This window comes from Theropithecus gelada, chromosome 6 (genome assembly GCF_003255815.1).
Source record: "Theropithecus gelada isolate Dixy chromosome 6, Tgel_1.0, whole genome shotgun sequence".
Classification (NCBI taxonomy): domain Eukaryota; kingdom Metazoa; phylum Chordata; class Mammalia; order Primates; family Cercopithecidae; genus Theropithecus; species Theropithecus gelada.
Genome location: NC_037673.1, coordinates 150402046 through 150423391, shown reverse-complemented (window position 1 = coordinate 150423391; position 21346 = coordinate 150402046). Strand labels below are relative to the sequence as shown.

The 21346-nt window shown below is 39.3% G+C and overlaps 1 protein-coding gene across 3 annotated transcripts; it reads right to left on the bottom strand.

Annotated features, from left to right (window-relative positions):
• Positions 1-2133: 2133 nt before the first annotated feature.
• MFAP3 (microfibril associated protein 3) lies at positions 2134-21345 on the bottom strand. Of its 3 annotated transcripts, none has more exons than XM_025387901.1 (3): positions 20999-21345; positions 9585-10045; positions 2134-6666 (listed from the first exon to the last, which is right to left on the bottom strand). In XM_025387901.1, exons 2-3 carry the CDS (start codon positions 9877-9879, stop codon positions 5873-5875), a joined length of 1089 nt encoding a protein of 362 aa, XP_025243686.1. In that variant the 5' UTR covers positions 9880-10045; positions 20999-21345; the 3' UTR covers positions 2134-5872. The 3 variants fall into 3 exon arrangements, with proteins under 3 accessions (XP_025243686.1, XP_025243688.1, XP_025243687.1); XM_025387903.1 differs by having other exon boundaries at positions 9585-9739; positions 21293-21309; XM_025387902.1 differs by lacking the exon at positions 9585-10045 and having other exon boundaries at positions 21293-21339.
• Between the last annotated feature and the right edge of the window lies 1 nt (position 21346).

Below are 21346 nucleotides of genomic sequence, written 5' to 3'. Positions count from 1 at the left end.
AAGCTGACCTTGTCACACACTGCTTGTTGCCCACAACCTCCCCTTTTCCTCCTTTCTTAATTACAGAAGCCCAAACTTTGTGACAATGTGTCCAGTTAAAAATAAACACACTCCTCTCCGCAGGCTTTCTTACAGTACAGCAGGTAGCCACATCTCCTAGTTCTGGCTGCTGCACAGCAGAAGTTGGGTGAGGCTTCGGGAAAGCTATCACTTTCTCGATAAAAAGGTACAAACTCAGCTGCTGTGTCCTGTGTCCTTTGTCCTTTGACCTTCTACCCTTCTCCCTGTCTGGAATGTAGACGCGATGCTGAAGGTAAAAGAGTCACCCTATGTAGCAGGTGCTGTCAGTGCTCTGCCCATCATTTGTTGACACTCACCATTCTATTTACCACAGGCTTCCTGTTGAAAACTCCTGTTCTCTACCCGAGGGATTTTGCTAGCTGCAGAATCATGCTGAGCCTGTAGATTGCAGCCTGAAAGTGCCGGGGGTTAGTGACCCTGGGAGCGGCCTTTAACTAATGACAGATGGTAGCTGGTGGATAAATATCCCAGCTCTTTGGCCTTGAGGTGGGATAACTCTGAGGCATGAGCTACATACACCTGGGGCAGAAAGAGCTCCCTGAGGTCCCCAGTGGGACTGAACACTAGTTGCCCATAGCAGTAACCCACTCATTAACACACCCTGTGTGCGCTTTCTTCCTTTGCCTGTCTCACTTCCCTATTTCCCTACCTTCCTGGGATCACTTCCCAAATAAACTACCTGCATGTGAATCCTTTTCTCAGGAACTCCTTCTTGGGTTCTGGGGAACCCAAACTAAGACATCTTGTGACCTTGAGGATGAAAGACACATGCTAAGGACAGAGAGTGGTCTAGAAAGAGCCAAGTCCCTCATGCCAGTTCTTACACCCCTGCACCAGCCTTGGACTGCCTATCTCTGGATTTGAGAAAAATAAATCTCTTAGCTATTACGATAAGCCACCACAATCAGGTTTCTATGGCATGCAGCCAAATGCAATTCTGAGAGGTGTGGAGGAATTTTTAGTTGACTACAAATGCAAATATAGTCATCAGTGGGACAAGGCAAGGCTACTAACAAAGCTGACACCAGCTGCATAACTAGCCCATTACAGTGTGGTAGATCAGAGCTAACACAGTGTTTGCTTACCGGTTGCTATATTTAATCCTTGTGTTAATTCTGTGAGGTAGACATTATCAATTCCATTCTACTGAAGCCGAGAAAGGCTGAAGCCCTTGTCCATGGTTACAAGGCTAGGGGTGAAATCAGGATTTAAAGTCCAGCAATCTTTTGCCATAGGGAGATAAAGGCTAGATTTTCATTCTAAGGAGTCTGTGGCATTTAAGTAATGAGTCTCACCTCCCATCTGTTGCCTTTGCGTTCTCCTAACCTTGTGCTTTTCCATGCCTGTGAACCATCACCACTCTTCATCCTGATGGGACTGCTGACTTTTGCTTCTACCAGAGCTAACCCTCCTGCCCGCCAAATCTCACCATAAACTACACACTATAATCACAAGCTCTTTTAAAATGTACCAAATCCTCTTATCTTTTTTTCTCAAGCTCTTGCCTCTGCCAAGAATGCTTTACTTCAGAAGAGGAAATTGCTGTATTTGGGCCTAGGGAGGATAGTCTGGTATCCACAGGCCCGTTGTGGGCAAGATACCCATCTCAGTGTAGTTCATAGCACTGAAAACATACACAGTGCTTAGGTGTAAATATTTGTAAGGTCAAAGTGGATTCCAGCCATACTGGCTCCTATGCTGCGGGCTGTGGCTCATGATTGCAAACTCAGCAGTTTGGGAAGTCCAGGCAAGAAGATTACTTGAGATCAGGAGATAGAAACCAGTCTGGGCAACATAACGAAACCCATCTCTACACACACACACACACACAAATTAGCCACGTGCGTTAGCGTGCACCTATAATCCTAGCTACTCAGGAGGCTGAGGCAGAATTGCTGAGCCCAGGTTGACACTGCAGTAAGCCATGATCATGCCATCGTACTCTGGCCTGGTTGACACAGTGAGACTACCCTACCCCCCCAAAATTACCCATTTAAAATCATTAACATCAAATTTCATCAAACATACAAATGAAACATACTCTATAGGAAATTTCAAATAGACTATATACTCCATTGAACGTTTAATAAATTATATTCAAGTATGACTTTTTTTTAAAAAAGAGACAAAATTATAATGCAAGTATTTATTAAAATGCCGACAATTTAAACATCATCTGAATCATATGAAATACTTACTTTTGTGAAATGCATTAATGAAAATCTAGGAGTTTCTATGTAAGGCTGAGCATTTTCAACATTCCTGCCCTAGATGAGAAAAGAATGCATTCTCTTACTGGTACTCAGGAAGTATTTATGCAATACACTTGGGTTCTACTTGCTGGTGTGTGGAGACGAGGCTAGCACCCATGACTGGCTGGGCTCTAGAAAACAAGCATGCAGTGCTCCTGTGCCATCTGGGACCCAAGAGACAAAAGTCTATCTAGGGTGAAGCTACATGCAGAGGGTGAAGAGGACTATACCAACAGGCTCACGTGTCTGGAAGAGCAAAAGGAAAGCCGTGCACAGATATTGCTTTGACCTTAAGATATTTGTTAAGTGAGGCAAAAAAGAAGCCAGGAGTCTTCTCAAAACCGTTCCAGGTCAGCAATTTCCAAGATATTTCTATCAAGGTAATTGGTAGAAAATACAAATGCGTGCTGGCCCTTACTCAAGAATTAAACCATCGTAACGTATACCTACACAATTTGGAGGTCAGGCAGTTATCAAACAGCCTATAAACTCAAGTGGGGCATCAGCTCAATTGATACCTGTCTATCTGGCTTCAGCTGGTAAGGAATCATAAAGATGTTCAAATGCTGATTTTTGGTGAATGTATTTCACAAAGCTACCATTTCATAAGGACAATAATGTTCACTATATTACAATACATGACAAAATTTGCAAATGAGATGACAGAGTTATTTTAAATACATTTTGTAAAGGCATTTTCCACTAACTATAAAATTCAGTGAGACAAAAAGATAATTACACTATAGTTACCATCAAGACTTTTAGACTGTAGTTGAAGTTCAAAAGGTTAAGGATTTTACAAAAAGATAACATGAGGCTTAATTATATGTGAAGAGTATTTGATTAGATACAGAAAATATTAATAAGTGTGGTTTTCTTCCTCTTGAAAACTAGCTTTATGAAGTAATAACAACTCCAATTAAATTTTGACCTACTTTAATTCCTCATCAATGGCACCATAAGCTGGTGCACTCAAAGTAAACCAGTTACTTTGGCCACCAAATTAGGCCACCTCTATGTTTCTAAAATAACCAGGATACAATGGCGTAGCCTGCATTTAGTTACTATACAGTATTATGCAAACTTACAGATTTTAAAAACATTTCCTCTATTTTTCCAAAGTTCTGTTTCTTAGGACTTTGATTGTAAACATGTCTACCTTAAGGTTCCAAATAATAATGTCTCCTATGAGAACAGGTGGGGTAAAACCATTCTCTAATCTGACAAGCTATATTCTAAGAGATTACTGCAAACCTGCTCTGTTAGGACAGGGTTGAAAGTACTATCTGAAATCTGAGGGATGTTTAGAAGACTGACCCCAGACAAGGGATTTAAAATTTCTTTTGGCCAGGCACAGTGGCTCATGCCTGTAATCTCAACACTTTGGGAGGTGAGGCAGGAGGATCATTTGAAGCCACAAGTTCAAGGTCAGCATGGGCAACAAAGTGAGACCCCCATCTCTACAAAAAATAACAAAAATTAGCCAGAAAAGGTGATACACACCTGTAGTCCTCGCTGCTTGGGAGCCTGAAGCAGGAGGATCGCTTGACCCCAGGAGTTGGAGGCTGCAGTGAGCTATGATCTTGCCACTGCACTCCAGTCTGGGTGGACAGAAAAAAAAATTTAATTTTTCAAAAGAAGCATTGTGGGAAGGGAAAAATGTGTTCCCTAATCTAGGATATGTTCAAGAGCCTTTGCTCTCATAGCCAAATATATAAAAACAATTTTCCTTAAAGAAATACCAGTCTATGAGCCAAGGCAAGCTTTGGCTAAATGATTGGTTAGCTTTTATTTGGCTCTAGAGGTTCCCATGGAAACAGCCTGAGAGACAGAAAAGGCAGCATTATCATCTTTATCCATGATGCCATCTGATAAAACTGCACATTGATTCATTCATGTTATTCAGAGCAGATGTGTTACTTCTGATAAGCCTGGACAAAGGGAGGCATGAGTTTTATCTGGTCACACTTTGAATTTCCTGTCTTCCTCTGTTTGAAACCTTAAATTAAAATCCTGATAAAAGCTCCTCTGAACATTTCCCTCAGGAGCCTGTAGCTGAAGTAATGCTTCAATAATCAGAAGTCAAATGAAGAAACGTGAAGCCTCAAATGGGGCTCCAATGCCAAGTTCTTAAAATTATATGGCACCATGCTTCCTGTAGCTGAAGAAATTGTTCTGAAGAGTATTTACAATTCCATTATATCAGATCTCAGCCAGGCAAGAAATGTCATCTTAAGTGTTTATTATATACAGTTGAACCAGGTGGCATCATCCATCATTTTTCTTCCTCTTGATGTCTAGATCAGTTGTGTGTGTATTTTAATATAGTAACACACCCTTACAATTATCCAATCTTATTTCAGGTTAGTGCTTCTCGGAAAGGCTACAAAAGCAGCCATAGCTCAGAATTATGTAGATGAAGTAAATAAAAATAAAAACCTCAACAACAAAATATTAACCAAACAAATGCAACAAAGAGGCATGCAACCTATAGCACCATACTTAAGACCACAGAGGCAGGAGGGTTGACAGAGGTCTTAGGAGGAATCCAGTTCTGGGTTTTCTCCTAGGATGAGATCCCAAATATAGAACCTATTTGTAGAGTCCAAAACTTTTAAAAAGGGAAAGCCTGAGAAATTCTATTAAAAGAAATATCAAAATCCATGAGTTTCCAGAAGACAGATGATTTGACACTGTTCTTATTCTAAAAGCATCAAAGACGTTATTCCTTAGAAATAAACTGCTCACTTTGGAAGATCAGTTGGGAAATCCCTGCCAACCTCAATGAACTAAAATGATGCCTCAGTAAGTTAAAAAGATGATACACCCCCAACAAGGGCCAATTTACTCATGGAAAGTAGTTTACAAATGAGCAGTTAGCTCCCTGACATCTGTATAACCATACAGACATGTGCTACATTGAACAGATTCACCCTTGCACATATCATCATACGCTCCACATGGCAAAACATCTGAAAAACACCCAGATGTTTATCAAAAACCTCTGTGCATTATGACATTGGTGTGGAAATTTAGATCTCAGCTTAATCCTTTCCAAAAGAAGGGAGTAAAAGCCCAGGGAAAGGTTTACTTAGAGATGAGTGAAGATTCTGGTAATTTAAAGGTGATGGGTTAAGAAGCTATAGAGCTAGAAACAACCTCAGATCTCACCTAATCCCTCATCTTATTGATAGAAAAACTGAAGTCCCAAGGTAAGTATCAGATCCAACCAATGGAAGAACTGTGATCAGAAGAGAAACCATGGGACTCTTAGTTCAGTGCTTTTCCCATCATATTTATCTGGGGCTTCTTTAAATCTTAGCATGCACAATTTAATCAAGCTCTAAGGAAAATGACTGAAAAGTATCAGATAGGAAAAACGCTGCCTTCTAATGAAGACTTTGGCAATTCACGTTCTGAAGTGCTTAATATTAACAAAGGGAAACCCCCAAAACTTTTGGCAAAATGTTACTTCTTCTAAGAAACAGGTTCCTTTTCTGAGAGCTGATTTTGTAGGTACTGGGTTACAGCACTGTAGGTTATAGCTGACAGTTTTCATATGCCCCATCTTTGTAGTTAGAGTTAGATTCTGCAGATCCCATATCATCAGGCGGACTGAAATGACTGCTGCCTTGAGACTCTGTATCAATACTTTTGGTTTCTGATTGAAGGTGGACAGAAACCTGAACTGCTATTTCCTGGCCTTGTTCATTCAGAGAGCCATCATCTGAATCTCCTCCTGGTGAATTACTCCGTCCCATCTCTGGGTTAATGACATAGATGCCACCTTGAGCATTCAGGGCAGGTCTCTCTTTAATTCTTTCACCCAGGTCATCAGGGTCATCCACTCGCACAGCCTCAAACATCTCCTCAACAAAGGCTCGACAGTTTAGAATAAGAGGTGGAAGAGGGACACTTCTTGCCAGTTCTTCAATATAACGAGCAAACTCCATGGTCTTAAATTGTGTGACTTTGGCGAGCTCCAGAGTTTTGGCTGAGGTAATGATGGGGATACGTTTTGCAATCTCAAAGGCCTTCTGAAGTTTCTCAGCCCCTTCAGTTCTAAAGAACTCATTGATGGCCTTCTCAGTCTTGCGAAGATGGCTGCTCATCATGCACAGCCGTGTGACATTCAAGATGAGTGTGATTGTAAAGGCAATCAAGCAAACAATCATGTAATAGACACTCATGTCTCCCGAGGTGAAGATAACACGTAGGGTGACAGAGTAGGAGGCACGAATTGGAGAGGTGACAAAACAGGTATAGAGCCCACGGTCATCAAAAGCTACATTGGTGATGTTTAGGAAGTTATCAGAAACCAACCACTTTCCACCTGATAATCGAACAGAAATGAAAAAAAAATTATAGCAGAAAGAAGATTACTAAATATGGCCGCTGCCTCATCAATATTCCTCCACTTCATCAAAGTACTTTAACTCAACTGATTTGTTAGATTCTACCGTCTGTTTAAACCATGTAAAAAAAAGGGCAGATTGTGATGTCCAGAATCAGAATTTAATTAGCTTGGATCTTAAAAGGAAATCAAGATCTTCCTTCATGACACTAATAATTAACATGGCTTCCTTTTCACTGTTAGACTTCAAAAGCCTTTCTGTGAAACAGGTATGTCTACAAAATGCTAAATGACTAATCATAAAAAAAGCTTATAGTTTATACACATCTGTGTGTCTACATCACATTGCAACCAATACATTTTCATATATTATGAGGGTATGTCTCAGAAATATAAAACAATGATTTAAAATAATGATATTTTAAATTTTTATGAGTAATTTTTATTTTCTTCTGTGTTTGCTCACTTTCCATAGTGAACTTATATAACAAGAAGAAATTATTAAAAAAAAAAAAACCCTAGCAATTTAATGCATTTGTTCAATTAACTGCCCAATCTGGTATGCCTTGCACATATCAATTTTTTTTTTGTTGTTAAGAAACGTTTGTTGATGGTGATATCTTGATTTTCTGGCAAGAGTAACTGAAGCACAGGCCAAAAAATACATCTCACATCACGGTAAATGAAAAGCTTGGCAAAAAGAATAAAGTTATCCTTAAGATGCCTATGCTTCCTTCTATTTTCAACCTAAAACATACTGCCTCTCTTACACATGTGAAGGTATTTTCATTCAGGGAACATGTATATACAAATACACAAGCGTAAGAAAAGCAAAGCATATTGATTACCCATCTTGATTCAACATCCTTCAATAACTTGGCTCTGCTTGCATAATTCCTACTTTTGTGATACATTCCCAAAGCACTCTGTGTTTTAACTATGAAAGCCATTCAAAGATGGAATGCATGGGCTAACCTGCAGTGTGGGGATGCATTCCAATGACTAGAGGTAGTGTCCCAGGGGAGGTTAGCGGACTGCTTGTTAAGCACTGACTTGAGTGCCCAATCTTCAAAATCTCTTTCATCCCCAAGATTCTATGGTTCTGGATTATTTTAGTGGCACATAAATTAGTAAGCACTCTGGATTTTGTACATTTTCATCATCATCCAAACTTACCTCAATCCTACAGCTATTAATATATTTAAGAGCCATCACTTCAGTAATACAAGAAGAGGAAAACATGTAGTTATGAATATAGCCATTTTCCACAAGCTTCTATGAACTTGGAGCTATGGAAACGACACCATTTGAATCCAAGGTATGATGAACTACAAAGACTCCATTCATCAACCATTGCACTACAACCACAATCTAAACTCTCTAGTTCACTTGCTGATAATAGCTCAAGATTTATGAACCTTATACTAGACTGACATGCTCTTTAAACTCCTCTCACTTGAGATTCATAAAATTTAATACAATTTTCCAGAGCTGCTGCTGAAAGCATCAATGATAGATGTTAGCGGTTTTCAAAGTAAAGGCAAAATAGAAAAATAAAACTGCCATTCCACTCGGCTGGTCTTGTCTTAACCTAAGGCTTTGTTTATGCAGTCAGTCTACAGTGATGACACTGAATGAATAATTCAAATCTCAGAGGTGTCTGGTCAGGATATCACAGAGCCCAGAGAAGACAGGAGTCTGGTTCAGTGGGTCCAAATATGGAATCCCAAATCATGTTCAAAGTACACATTCCAGGTATCACTCTAGATATTCTAATTCAATAGTTATGTATTTTAAACATGCTGATTAAAAATACTCTAACAATTCACACTCTTCAATTCCTTGGTGCCTAGTCACTCAGTCTATAGATGAAAATATTTAGTGCATATGTCTGAAGGAAGTATCACCTGTCTCCTTTTGTATTTTCCAGCCTAATATGAATAATCAATATCCTTTTATATTTCAAAAGGCTACACTATCTTCCTAACAAAAACATTTCTTAAAGTGTAGCTTGTGGGGATCTTAGAATTTAATCTTCATCCCTTTGGCTTTTTATGGTGATTTCTTTTTGAGATCCATTATAACTCAAGTACTCATCAAAAAGATCTTTAAAACAGAACACTGGTTAGGAGTAGTCTGGATTAAGATATATTCACAGATCCATGAATAGCAAAATTAAATAAAAATCTGTCAAAAAGTAGACCTTGAACACATTATCACTACGTTTATGTGATTTTTAAGACAGAAACATAAAAATGCAAAAAAAATTTCTCTTTTCCAGTAAATTAAGGTATAGAATAGAAAAAAAATGAGCTGGAAGGGCTTACACGTTCCATAGTGCCCTTCTAATTCTCTGAGACCTGACGTCAAAGTTTTATACACAGATTGATACTCATTTTCAAAAATGTCCTGGATTTCCTCTAAAGTTTATAGTAACTCATTTCAGAGCAAAACTTTTTTATTTATAACAAATTTTCTTAAGTCTAGCCAAAACCCTTCTGGTATTCACAAAGGGCCACCACACTGCACTACAGTAGTCTAGGTGAAGGGTGCTCCTACAGTTGTGTTGTATACCCTCTGCACAGTTGTATGCAGCAGCCCTGATTTACTCTATCTTCAATGAAGAAGAAAACCAACTGATCAGAAGCAGAGAAAATAGTTCATTGCCATCATGTGAACATCTTTTAAATTTACAATGATTCTTTTTTTTCTTCTTCTGGTTAAATAATTATAATTATTTTGCTTTTTCTGATAGGTGCAACACTCTAGACCTTTCAAATGTTTTAAACTATTCACCTTGGCACCTTATCTTTGAGACTTCTTGTTTAACTTGTTAAAAAATAAGAAGACAGAACAGGAAATGAGTAATCTTGATTAATTATACCCTGACCAGTTACCTCTGCCTCTGCCATCCAGTTGCTGTCCTTTTGAATTGTGCCAATGGACATCTTCATAGTGACTGGCTGTGAGAAGACACTCAATTGAAACGCTAGTTCCCTCTTTGGCTATGATGACATCATCATCTGAGTGGGAACTTGCTGAGAGTTCAAAGCTTGAGGGAAAGGATGCATTGTAAGAACTACGATTTGCTTCCAGTGAAACCATTTGGTTGAAGTCCACATCTTCCAAAACAAAAGCAGCTGGCACAATAATACTTGCCACTAAAGTGAATAAGCAACAATGTAGCTTCATGGGAAAATGGAAGAAAATCTTGTTTAGATTTGGAGAACTCAAAAACTTCTACACTACGACAGCACAGCGGGTAATTTATTGCTTGGTAGAGAAATTTTCCAAACAAATGGTAGATCCAGTTATATTTTCTAGTCTTCAAGATTAAAAGATGTGAGTGGAGAACAACCTAAAAGAAAGCCAGATACAAAGTTTAACCAACTGAGATTCATAATGGGGTGAAACTCTGTATGTTCCAGATATGAATAGATGCGAATTAGAATAATTGGTGCTGACATTGGAGAGTAATTAGATGGAATAGGACCTAAAAATCTCACACAGAGACAGCAGAAAAAGCAATGAATTGGGAAATAGCAGACCTAGATTTTGGTCCTAACTTTGCTACTAACTAGCTGTACGACCTTGGCAAGCAGCATTCTCTCTGGGCTTCTGTTTTCTCATCTGTCAAATAAGGGACTGGATGAGATAATCTCTAAGGACTCTTCCAGTTCTGAAATGCCATGATTCTAGTTCATTCTGACAAATTTCATGCAACAGGGAGCCAATGAAGGCTAAAATATTTATCTTAATGATCTTTTATTTCAACCTGCACCATTACCATCTGTTGTTATATCAATAATGTAAATCAACTGACATATCATAACCACAACCATGGAGCTCAAAATTTGAGTAATTCAAGTATAAAGATATGTTACATATAAATAATGCAGGGACACTTGAGGTGGGTTGTTTTAATACTGGAAAGAAAAATGCATTTACTGCATACACATAAATAGAATTATTGACTTCTAAAGCTATGGAACCTCCTTCATGGACAAGAATGTTAGACAACAGAATTTTCTTTTAATAGTTTCTCCAATACCAAGAGACAAAATACAGTGTATTTAATAGTTTGTAAAAATTTCTAGCTCAAACTCTGTAAACTAGCTAAGGGAGGAATTGACATCTTAAGTTTCTAGTTAGTAGAAATGCAAATATAAAACTACAGGGACAGATTGTTAGACAAATTTAAAAGAAGAACAAAATATCATGAATACAAGGCAAAATAACATCCTACTCCAAAAGTCTACGTATTTATGATCACCTTCCTGGTAATCTGATGCCCCCTTTAAGCCACCGACTCTCAAAGAAAAATTTCAACTTTTATTTCTATAAAATATGGGATGAAATGCCTAGCTTCATGTCTTATAAAGCCCCAAGATAATTAGTTTTGGAAATGACATTTACTCTCCTTTATACTTATATGAAGGCTGCTTGATCACAGAACATAAAAAGCAATGAATCCCTGTATTTTGCCATTAAACATTGCAAAGTCAAATTACAGTATGGTGCAAATGTCATTTAATTTTCATTAGCCCTTGAAAGGATGGTTGAATGGTGACAAATACGTTTCTAAATCTTTAAAATTTAAGGATGGAGTATATAGAGTAAAATAAAAAAACTTCAGACTTTGGCTATACATGACATACTAAATGTGTTTATTTCCATTTCCTTCTAAAGCTGCACTAAAAGGACACTAAAGGAAACAAAGACTTAGGCAGAGAGGGGATTTTGGAAGTAATATAATCTAATTGATTCAGTGCATAGTGATTTGCTTCTTATGATATGCTACAAGTTAGCAGGAGAATCTAGCTTAGAATACGGTCTCTTTTATAGGAGAGGGTGATGGGTAGAAACAATGGAAATAACATTTATTGAATGACTGCCATAAGCCAACCACTGTGCTAGGGGCTTGACATGTAAGTTTCCAAGTTCTTTTTCACTACAAGATATACAGCAATTGGAGGACATAATTCTGTACTTTATTCTGGATCAGTGGTTCTCAATGGTGATAGGCTATGAGTGTGCTGCAAAAATGCTCCAAACTTTCCCCAGAACTTTGATTAGGAGTTCCTATGGCTTCATCCATGGCAGCATTTTCCAAACTTCATTCATTCCTTCTCCTGTCATTTTTGTTTTTGTTTCTACTATATCCATGAACCAAATTATCATCATTTCTGCTTTTCTTTTAAATCTACTCATTTTATTTTTACTTTCACATTTATTTAAAAAGGAAATTCCATATTGGTTCTGTGGACAAAAGTAACCGTACACATAAACATAATGAAAACAAAGAAGTGTTATTAGCTTCCAGAGATACTACTCCCTGCTTAAGGCTCTGAGCTGGAGGCTTGCTCTCTCTGTAGTAAAACCAAAACCAAAACCAAAACCAAAAACCCCCCACAACTCCAGTTTATTTTAATGCCACTTCGTTTCTTATCCTGCCATCTCCTTCCTTTCTACTCTTCCTCACCACTGAGTTTTAGATTGGCGGGATACATTTTCATATATTCAACAGTATCTACTGAGCACCTACCATGTGCCTACCTACTGCCCCACAGACAGTCTCATCCTCCATGAAGCTCAGTCTGGCAGACGATGGACACTAACTACATATATACAAAATATACTCAATGTTACCCAAGGGAAAATACAGATGCTACAGGAGGACCTGACCTGGGGAGTTAATCTCATCATGGAAAGCCTCTGAGAAAGTGAGGTGTACAGCACCTATTCTTCAGGTGCAGGACCTGAAGAATAAAGAGGAATAAAAATTGGAAGGAAAGCGCTCAAGGTAGAGGGCCAAGGGACACGGAAAAAGGAGAGGGGTCACTGGTCAGGAGTTGTTCACGAAAAAGAGCTAAAAAATTGTGGTAAAGAGAGGCAGTGGCCAAAAATGCCGCGTCTGATTCCTGATTCTGGAGGGGAACTAACTGGGCCAATGGTGAAACTGGAGATGGACTCCGGAAGCTGCAGTGGCTGAAGTGAGTGAGGGAGATATTTGTCCATGATGAAGAGGTCAAAGAACTGAGAGGCTCAAACGTGGGCAGATCACCTGGGGGTATGGTCACATCCCCCCAGGATCAAAGTAGCTAGTGTAGAAGAAACTGGAAAGAAAGGAAATGGACTCGGTCATCCTGCTCTGATATTCAGGAACTTCAGCAGAATGAACAGCTGTCACAGGCGAGGGCTGCAGGGCAATCAGTGTCCTCACCAACACAAGGCTTGGCAAAGCATAACTGCCACATGGAATTCTGCCTTCCCACAAACTTCCTGAACCTCCTATCAAGGCCTTAGCTATTCCTCCTACATAAATTCAGAGTATAGCTGTATAAAGGATGGCTTCTCCTTCACCCCAGGGCCCTCCCCACCTACCCTACTCATCTGGTGCTGGTATATGCTGCTCTGCACTACCAGGCAGTCTATCCCGTCTCACCTACCCCTTAAGAACAAGGCCTATATTTTTTATTGCTATACGTCATAACTAGCACATGCTCAATAAATATTGATGGAGATTAGTTTAAATTTGATTCAGTATGTGACAGATCTTTATAAACTGAATAATGTTATGCAACAGGGATTATAATTGTTCAAACTGACATACAGTTACCTATTATAAATTCTCTGAAACAAAAACAGTCAATGCTAACAATCTTGAAAGACCTTAAAAGCACCTAATTAAAGGCATTCTTCTGACTCCCAATCTGATTATCTTCATTTACCATCTTGTCCTAGAGAATAATGGTAGGAATAAAAGATCAGCACGTGCAGTTTCCAAACCAGGTTGAGTGTCACAATTGCCAGAAGAGCTTTTTAAAAACATGAATTCCCGGGTCCCACCCCAGAACGAGTAAGAAACTCTGCGTTTGCGCCTTGGAATTTATGACTTTTAATTGGCTCTTTGGGTGTTTTTGAGGTGTTGGATTCATGTACTGCATCTAAGGGCCACTAATACAGTTTCTCAATTTCCTCTACAACTGACCTGCAGAATGGTGCTTCAGGCTGTTTGAATATTTCCAATGAGAGATATAATCACTCACATTACATTCTAGATTTAGATTACTCTGGATCAGCATAATTGAAGGTCTCTAATAAAAGCTGCGTAGCAGAGAGGTTCAGAGTATAGGATTCAAATACTATCTCTGACTAACCAACCTTGCAACTTTTATAAATGACTTAATCTCCCTACCTCAGCCCCTCATCTTTAAAATAGGCAAAATAACAGAATCTATTCTCACGGGATTATTGCAAAGTCTGAATGAGGTAGTACATATAAAACACAGAGTCTGACAATGGTAATCACTGAATAAGCTCTATTATTATTGTTCATGGTTCTTTCAGATATTGTACTAAAATTTACATTTGACAGTTACATCATTATAAAACACTCAGAATACCATGCAACCATTTAAAAATCTTGGGGGTTGGGGGAAGGGGACACCATTATGCAATTTTAATCTTAAACTTAAAATTTCACATTTTTCTTTTTCTCAATGCAAATATTTTGCAATATTATGGAGCATACAGGCATTGTAAACTAAGCTTGGATACCAACCACGATATGACATTGTATGTGTCCTCAGTTTGTGGTAGAGAAGCTTTGTTGTGATCTACTTACCCCACGGCTCCCCTCTTTGAGCCCTATCCCTATCTTCTTGGGCCTAGGAGGAAGACAATCCATTGGCAAAGTAAGCTAATAGAATCTTTGTTCTTGGAACTTGGAATTGAGACCCTTGTGGGTCAGGGTCATTTGAGGAAAAGAAGGCATGTGGGGGCTGAGGCAGTCAGGTTTGGACCACATACAAGGAGAAGCTGTGAGAAAGGACAAGAGGGATAGGGAAGGGAGAGAGTAGGAAGACAAGAAGAGAAGCAAGGGAAAGAGAGAGACTCAAACATGCTGCTTTGGTGCCTGATAGAATTCTACTTCCTGGCTCTCCTATGACTCTTAAAAAAGAAACACCTTTATTAAATTTTACTCAAAATTAAAACCACAAAAGTGAAGATGAATGTGCAAACAACGTAATAAATGGGGAAATGGTAAGGCAGGAGAAAAAAGATTAAGTTCACAAAAAGTGATTGACCTGTATCTGTGGCTGCCAGGCAATCTTCATCATAGATCTCTATTCTCTTCCTTACACAGTGGAGTGTGGCAAGCAAACTGCCCATGTGGCCAAGATTTGTGGTTCCTGTGTTGTACAGACACAGCCATTTGTCTCTACTAGAAGTTTACAGAAACCTACCAGACAGGATTTAGGAAAACACTATAAACTCCCTTAAACTGCTCTTAGGCCAAACATGGCAGAAGTAGCCTGGTACACTGATTTTGAGTCACAAGAGAAAGAGGTTGCACAATAGCCTTACACATCCAGTTAATACTGGGCACTTCACTCATACCATGTACATTCTGAACACAGAGGACTTCTGATTTGAGAGACTAACAGATATAACCCATTTGCAGGTAACAGGCTGTTCAGCAGCTCTGAGAGAAAACACTGGCAAAGATACGTGTCCAAGAAGGTGACAAAGCAGAAAAAACAGCGAGGGAAGAACAAATCATCCTTGGTATCAGGGTACTATTATTTCCTCACACTAAGTCTCCTTTTTGCTAAGTCAGCTTGAAAGGGTTTCTGCTTCTTGCAACACAAACTGCATTGACTATGACCATTCTGCTCATTCTAGACTAATGACTTTAAAACAACAGTTCAACTAGGTCAAGGACCCATCATGGAAGATGAAGTAGAGTAGGTGGTGCAAGAGTTGCTAAGGAGAATTAGGACACTGTCCTAGACCCTCAAGAATTTACAAACCAGCTTGAAAGACAGCACAGAAACAACTAACTATATCTAAGACGATGTGACTGAAAAGTAATTATGCTGTGAATGCAACAGAGAAAAGACAAATTTTAAGTTTTAGGAATGCAATTCACTTACATATTTGGGACTTCCTATAATAACATTAGGCCTGCATGCTTTGAACATATGATACTTTATACTACAGTTATTTTACTTTCATTTCCAATCCTTTAATTTTTCCTCATATATAGATCCCCAGATGTAGAATTGTTCACCAAATCAGTTAAGTGGGCTGAGGTCATTAAGGCAGGTATATAAGATGCCACGGGAGACACAAGAGTACATGCATTTGTATTTGGAAAAAAAAAAAATTGATATATATATCATGCCTGCTATTTTTAATGCAGCAGCTGACATCTGAAACCCAAGAATAGATTTCAAAAAGGAAAACCAAAGTGTCACCTTCTTGTTATCAGTTAAAAAGGGCTATACGATGTTTGTGGATGAAGTTACTTGGTAAAATTTTTTATTACCTTTCTTTCCTTTTTTTTTTTTGAGACGGAGTTTCGGTCTTGTTCCCCAGGCTGGAGTGCAACGGTGAGATCTCGGCTCACTGCAACCTCTGCCTCCTGGGTTCAAGCAATTCTCCTGCCTCAGCCTCCTGAGTAGCTAGGATTACAGGCGTGCATCACCACGCTTGGCTAATTTTTTGTATTTTTAGTAGAGACGGGGTTTCTCCATGTTGGTCAGGCTGGTCTTGAACTCCCAACCTCAGGTGATCTGCCTGCCTCGGCCTCCCAAAGTGCTGGGATTACAGGCGTGAGCCACCACACCCAGCCTATATTACCTTTCTTCAGCATTAATAAATAAAAATGTAATAGATAAGTGTAAGACTCAAGTTTGATCCAACTCCTTTTTCATCTTTTAGGTATACAGAATGTAAGCTTTGCTAGGATCATAAAGAATTAGAAATGTAGATGGTTTTACCCCAGAAAACCATGTAGAATATCGACTATATTATTTTAGAAAGAGAAAGAGAAGAGCCTATAGCTGTCGCCCCTAACAGATTGTCTTGTTGCTGTTCCTGCCAACTTCTGAGGGAAGAAATATTTCCATTCTGTTCCAATTTTCAACATAAATAAGGAAGTAATATGGCTGATTTCCGCTCTGGTGACTCAATATTAAGTTGGCTGAGGAAACTGATGTTTGCAGAAATAGTTCTGAGAAAATGCAAAGCAGGGAAACACATTGATGCCCAGGTGGTATTTTTTTTTTAACCTCCAATTATACTGGGATATTAGTACTTCATTGTCTATAATCAAATGTGTTCTAGGCTGCATTTACAGCTCATCCACTCTTTGCCTGCACTGTCACACTTGGAAAATGGACCAGTTCCTACACCAGGCACACAAATTGACAAAGCAGCATTCTGAATTGGCAAAGAGGAGAAAACACAAATGAAGAGCAGATTGTTAGCACTACCCTATCCTTTGCAAAGAACAAACACAAAGTTGTTCTGCCTAGATGCAAGCATTATTATAGGGATCTGTAACATAACAAAGGTTAGTGATATTCAAACAGTAATCACTACTTTGAGGGCCACTTACTTAAAAGTTTCTAATTAAAATAGCCTTTATATTTCATCTTGGAGCCATCACATACCTCATAACTAGCATTTGGTCAGTCTGAGCTCAAACTTCAACATATCTTCTGGCACCCTGAGAAACATCTTCCGTATTTATCAGAGCTTTGCTTTAAACCCAGGATTATTTCAGTTATACCCATAACTTACATCCTTTTTGCCATAGGTATTTGCTGAATAGCTACAGGATGCAAATGACAAAAACATCAATGAAACAGGCTTAGATTTATGAGCTTCCCAGGCCATTTTTCCCCCTCTATAGTCTGAAACATCTCTCACTATTTGAAACTCAGTCTAATTAAGACAAAACTCCTCTTACCCTCAGATCTACTTGTTCAGCTTATGAACAGCTTAGATAATAGCCAGACAATTCTTCCAGTTTTGCAGTATCAAAATTGTAAGACAATCATGGCTCAGTGGTTAGGAGAATGGGCTCTAGAGTTAAGGTGGCTGATCCTACCCCTGGGTGAAGCCATAGGCTTGCAAGGCCTTAGTTTTCACACTTATTAAATAAAATAATATTAACAGTAACTGTCTCATAAGGTAGTTGTGAGGATAAGATGAACTAATGTGGGTAAATTATAAATATATGCTATTGCTATTATTCCACCTCCTACATATTTTTCAGATAAGTCCTATTGTCCCTCTCCTACATCATACCCTTTTATCTCACCTGGGTATACCACACTATCCCTTTAATTTCAGAATGGATCTCCTTAACTCCATTCTTACCTCTATGATCCATCCAAACACTGTGGCACTCAGAATTGGTCCTAAACACAAATCTGAGCAATTCAGGATAATTTTACAATCTATTGGTGATTTGTCACTGCCCATGAGATAAGCTTAAAATTCCAATCTGGCATTATAATTCTCCAAGAATAGATTCAGGCAGCAGAACAGAAAGTCATGAGAAGCCCAGCAGTGCCTCTATGTACAATAACTGCTTGCAGGAGGAATGAATGGATTTAAACATTAAGTCTGGTCTTTAGTTGTACCTCTATCACAAATTAGCTATGATGTGCTCCAGTGGTCTTAGTTTCCTCACCTACAGGCTGATTATCATTATCATTCGTTTATTTGCTTAAATCCTATAATCTATCCAGCTTTCCTCCCATGGCTCAAAGCCTAAACTATGCTTGTTTTACTCTATTCTCTCTAAATAACTTTTCACCTTAAAGTTCTGGTTTTAGTTGTTCCTTTTGCTTAAAAATCTTTCTGCTCATGGCCGGGCACGGTGGCTCACGCCTGTAATCCCAGCACTTTGGGAGGCCGAGGCAGGCGGATCATGAGGTCAGGAGATCGAGACCATCCTGGCTAACACGGTGAAACCCCGTCTCTACTAAAAATGCAAAAAATTAGCCGGGCGCGGTGGCGGGCGCCTGTAGTCCCAGCTACTTGGGAGGCTGAGGCAGGAGAATGGCGTGAACCCGGGAGGCGGAGCTTGCAGTGAGCCGAGATCATGCCACCACACTGCAGCTTGGGCGACTAAGTGAGACTCCGTCTCAACAACAACAACAACAACAACAACAAATCTTTCTGCCCCTTCCCATCAATATCTTTCTGGGGGAAACTGTACCCTCTCTATAATATAATATTCAACTCTAATTTCATCTTATTCAGGAAGCCCTCTCACGCCCACCCTCTTGTCAGATGAGTTTTTCTTTTTTTCCTCTGTCAGTCCTGTAGCACATTGAGAGTACGCTATTGTAAGCCTTACCAGTTTTCCTCTTAGCAGTTAGTTATCCGTTCAAAAGACTGTAAGCTTATGAATGACAGAGTCTAAAAACCTTCTGTCCTTAGCACAGGGCCACTGCCTGTGGCAAGTGCTCAAAATTTTGACTTCAGACATTCATCCACTTGGTAGTCTGAAAGGTGTCTGCTACAAACTTATCAACTTTCCAGAGCTTCAGACTCTGGAAACCATTGATGGAGAGAGATGAAGATAAGGAGACACCTATCTTGAGTTTTAGTAGGCAGAACACTGTAGAGAATCATTTGACTGGTTTTCTCACTCTGTAATTTTTAGACCATTTATATCAAATTAATCTGTGGTGCTTGTTAAAGGTGCAGATTTCTTGACACCACAGACTTATTGAATTGGGATCCCTAGGGGATGCCTGGGCATCTGCCTTTTTAATGTGCATAAAGGTTTATTGATTTACAAATCAAACTCATATTTCTTTTACTGGCATGACAATCACTGTAATTCAGTGTAATTCTTAAAGTGTGGTGCAGGAACTCCTGGGTGTCCCTGACACTTTTTCTTTTTTTTTTTTTTTTTTGAGACGGAGTCTCGCTCTGTAGCCCGGCTGGAGTGCAGTGGCCGGATCTCAGCTCACTGCAAACTCCGCCTCCCGGGTCTACGCCATTCTCCTGCCTCAGCCTCCCGAGTAGCTGGGACTACAGGCGCCCGCCACCTCACCCGGCTAGTTTTTTGTATTTTTTTAGTAGAGACGGGGTTTCACCGTGTTAGCCAGGATGGTCTCGATCTCCTGACCTCGTGATCCGCCCGTCTTGGCCTCCCAAAGTGCTGGGATTACAGGCTTGAGCCACCGCGCCCGGCCCCCTGACACTTTTTCAAAACAATTTACATATTAGGACATATTGCTTTTTCACTTACATTCTCACACAATATGGTGTAAGTTTCTAGAGGTTACATGATGATTGATATTGTTAAGAGAATGAAAGTAGAAGTTACGAAAATCTAGCTGTCTTTTATTCAGCCATACATTAAAGAGATTTGTAAAAATGTAAAACCATGCCATTCTCAATAGTTTTTTATTTTGGAAAATATCCTTTATATTTTTGTTATATATTTATATATATATATAAAACATATATACACACATATGTATAACAATATATATTGTTATATATTTATGTTAACATGAGTTTATTTTAAAATGAATAATTTTTGAAAGCTGTTTTCTAAAATAGTAAATATTGATAGCTATTATATATAAACAAAAACCCTTTGAAGTTCTCAATAAATTTTAAAAGTATAAAGACATTCTAAGATCAAAAAGTTTAAGAACTGCTGCTATAATTATCAGCAGCATTTAGAAGATAAGTGGCTTCTCAAGATTACATACTTTGGCCCCAAATTCTATCCATTTTCCATTACAAGAGAAAATCAGAGGAAATGATCCATTTTATATTTAAACAGGTTTTTTTGTTTTGGTTCTTGGACTTCTAACTAGCTTCCAGGTGATACAGATGAATCTAAATTTAGAGAACTACTGTCAAAAGCAAAGGAAAACATCTGAAGAGTTTTAGCAGTGACAATTACTCTTATCTGGGAATTAAGATGATAATTCCGCGGGCATTAAATGGAGTTGGAAAACATGAGTTCTTAAAAGGCTAGGTCCCTTCACCTCTCTGGGATTCAATTTTTCCTATCTGTACAATAAGATTGATTTTAATATCTTCCTAGCTCTGTCAGTCTGGATTTCAAGCATTTTCACTGCTCAAGGGCAACACAGGAGCTGCAGCTTTCTGATGAGGGCCCAGGAGTAATCTTAAAGTCATAAATCAGATCACGTCACTCATCTGCTTAGAAACCTTCGATGGTTTTCCACTGGGTTCCAAATAAAAATCAAACTCTTTATCCTTGGTCATCAGCCTTACAAGATTTGGGCTCAAGTCCCTGGCCTCATCTCTCTCCATTCTCATCTTGCTCCTTTTGCTCTAGCCAGTGACCTTTGTCTTTTCCTTGACTTTGCTAAGTTTGTTCCCACTATATGGCCTTTGCACGCGCTATTCTCTCTGCTCGGAATGCTCTATTCCAGATTTTCTTACGGCTTATTACTCTCCCAGTTCGTTCCATCACATTATCCAGTCTAAATTTCTTTACAGCACTTACTACCACCTTAGATAATCCTGTTTGTTGACTTGTTTATAATCTGCTTCTCGCACTGCTTGAGAGCAGGGCCCTTCCGTTCGTTGACTGATGTATCCCTGGAGCCCAGCGCAGTGCCTGGCAGGTATTTGGCTCTCAGTAAGTGTTCGATGACCGAAATCCCGTACCCAGGCCAGACTTTCAAAAGGATGGCAGACATTTTCACCTCCTGCACTCCTGACCCCAAGCCACAGGCTACAATCCACGCCTCGGCGCTCCTAGCAGCTCCCTCGCAGCGACCCCAACCAAGCACCCACTTACCCGACCGCCGTCCAGCTCCTTCCGGCCCCAGCGGCAGCTTAACCCGGAAGTTTT

What these genes read in the sequence shown, in the direction of transcription:
- MFAP3 (XM_025387901.1), bottom strand. Translation starts at nt 9,879, where the DNA reads ATGAAGCTACATTGTTGCTTATTCACTTTAGTGGCAAGTATTATTGTG. An exon ending in ACTGGATGGCAGAGGCAGAG is followed by an intron (nt 6,667 to 9,584) that starts GTAACTGGTCAG and finishes TTCGATTATCAG; the next exon opens with GTGGAAAGTGGTTGGTTTCT.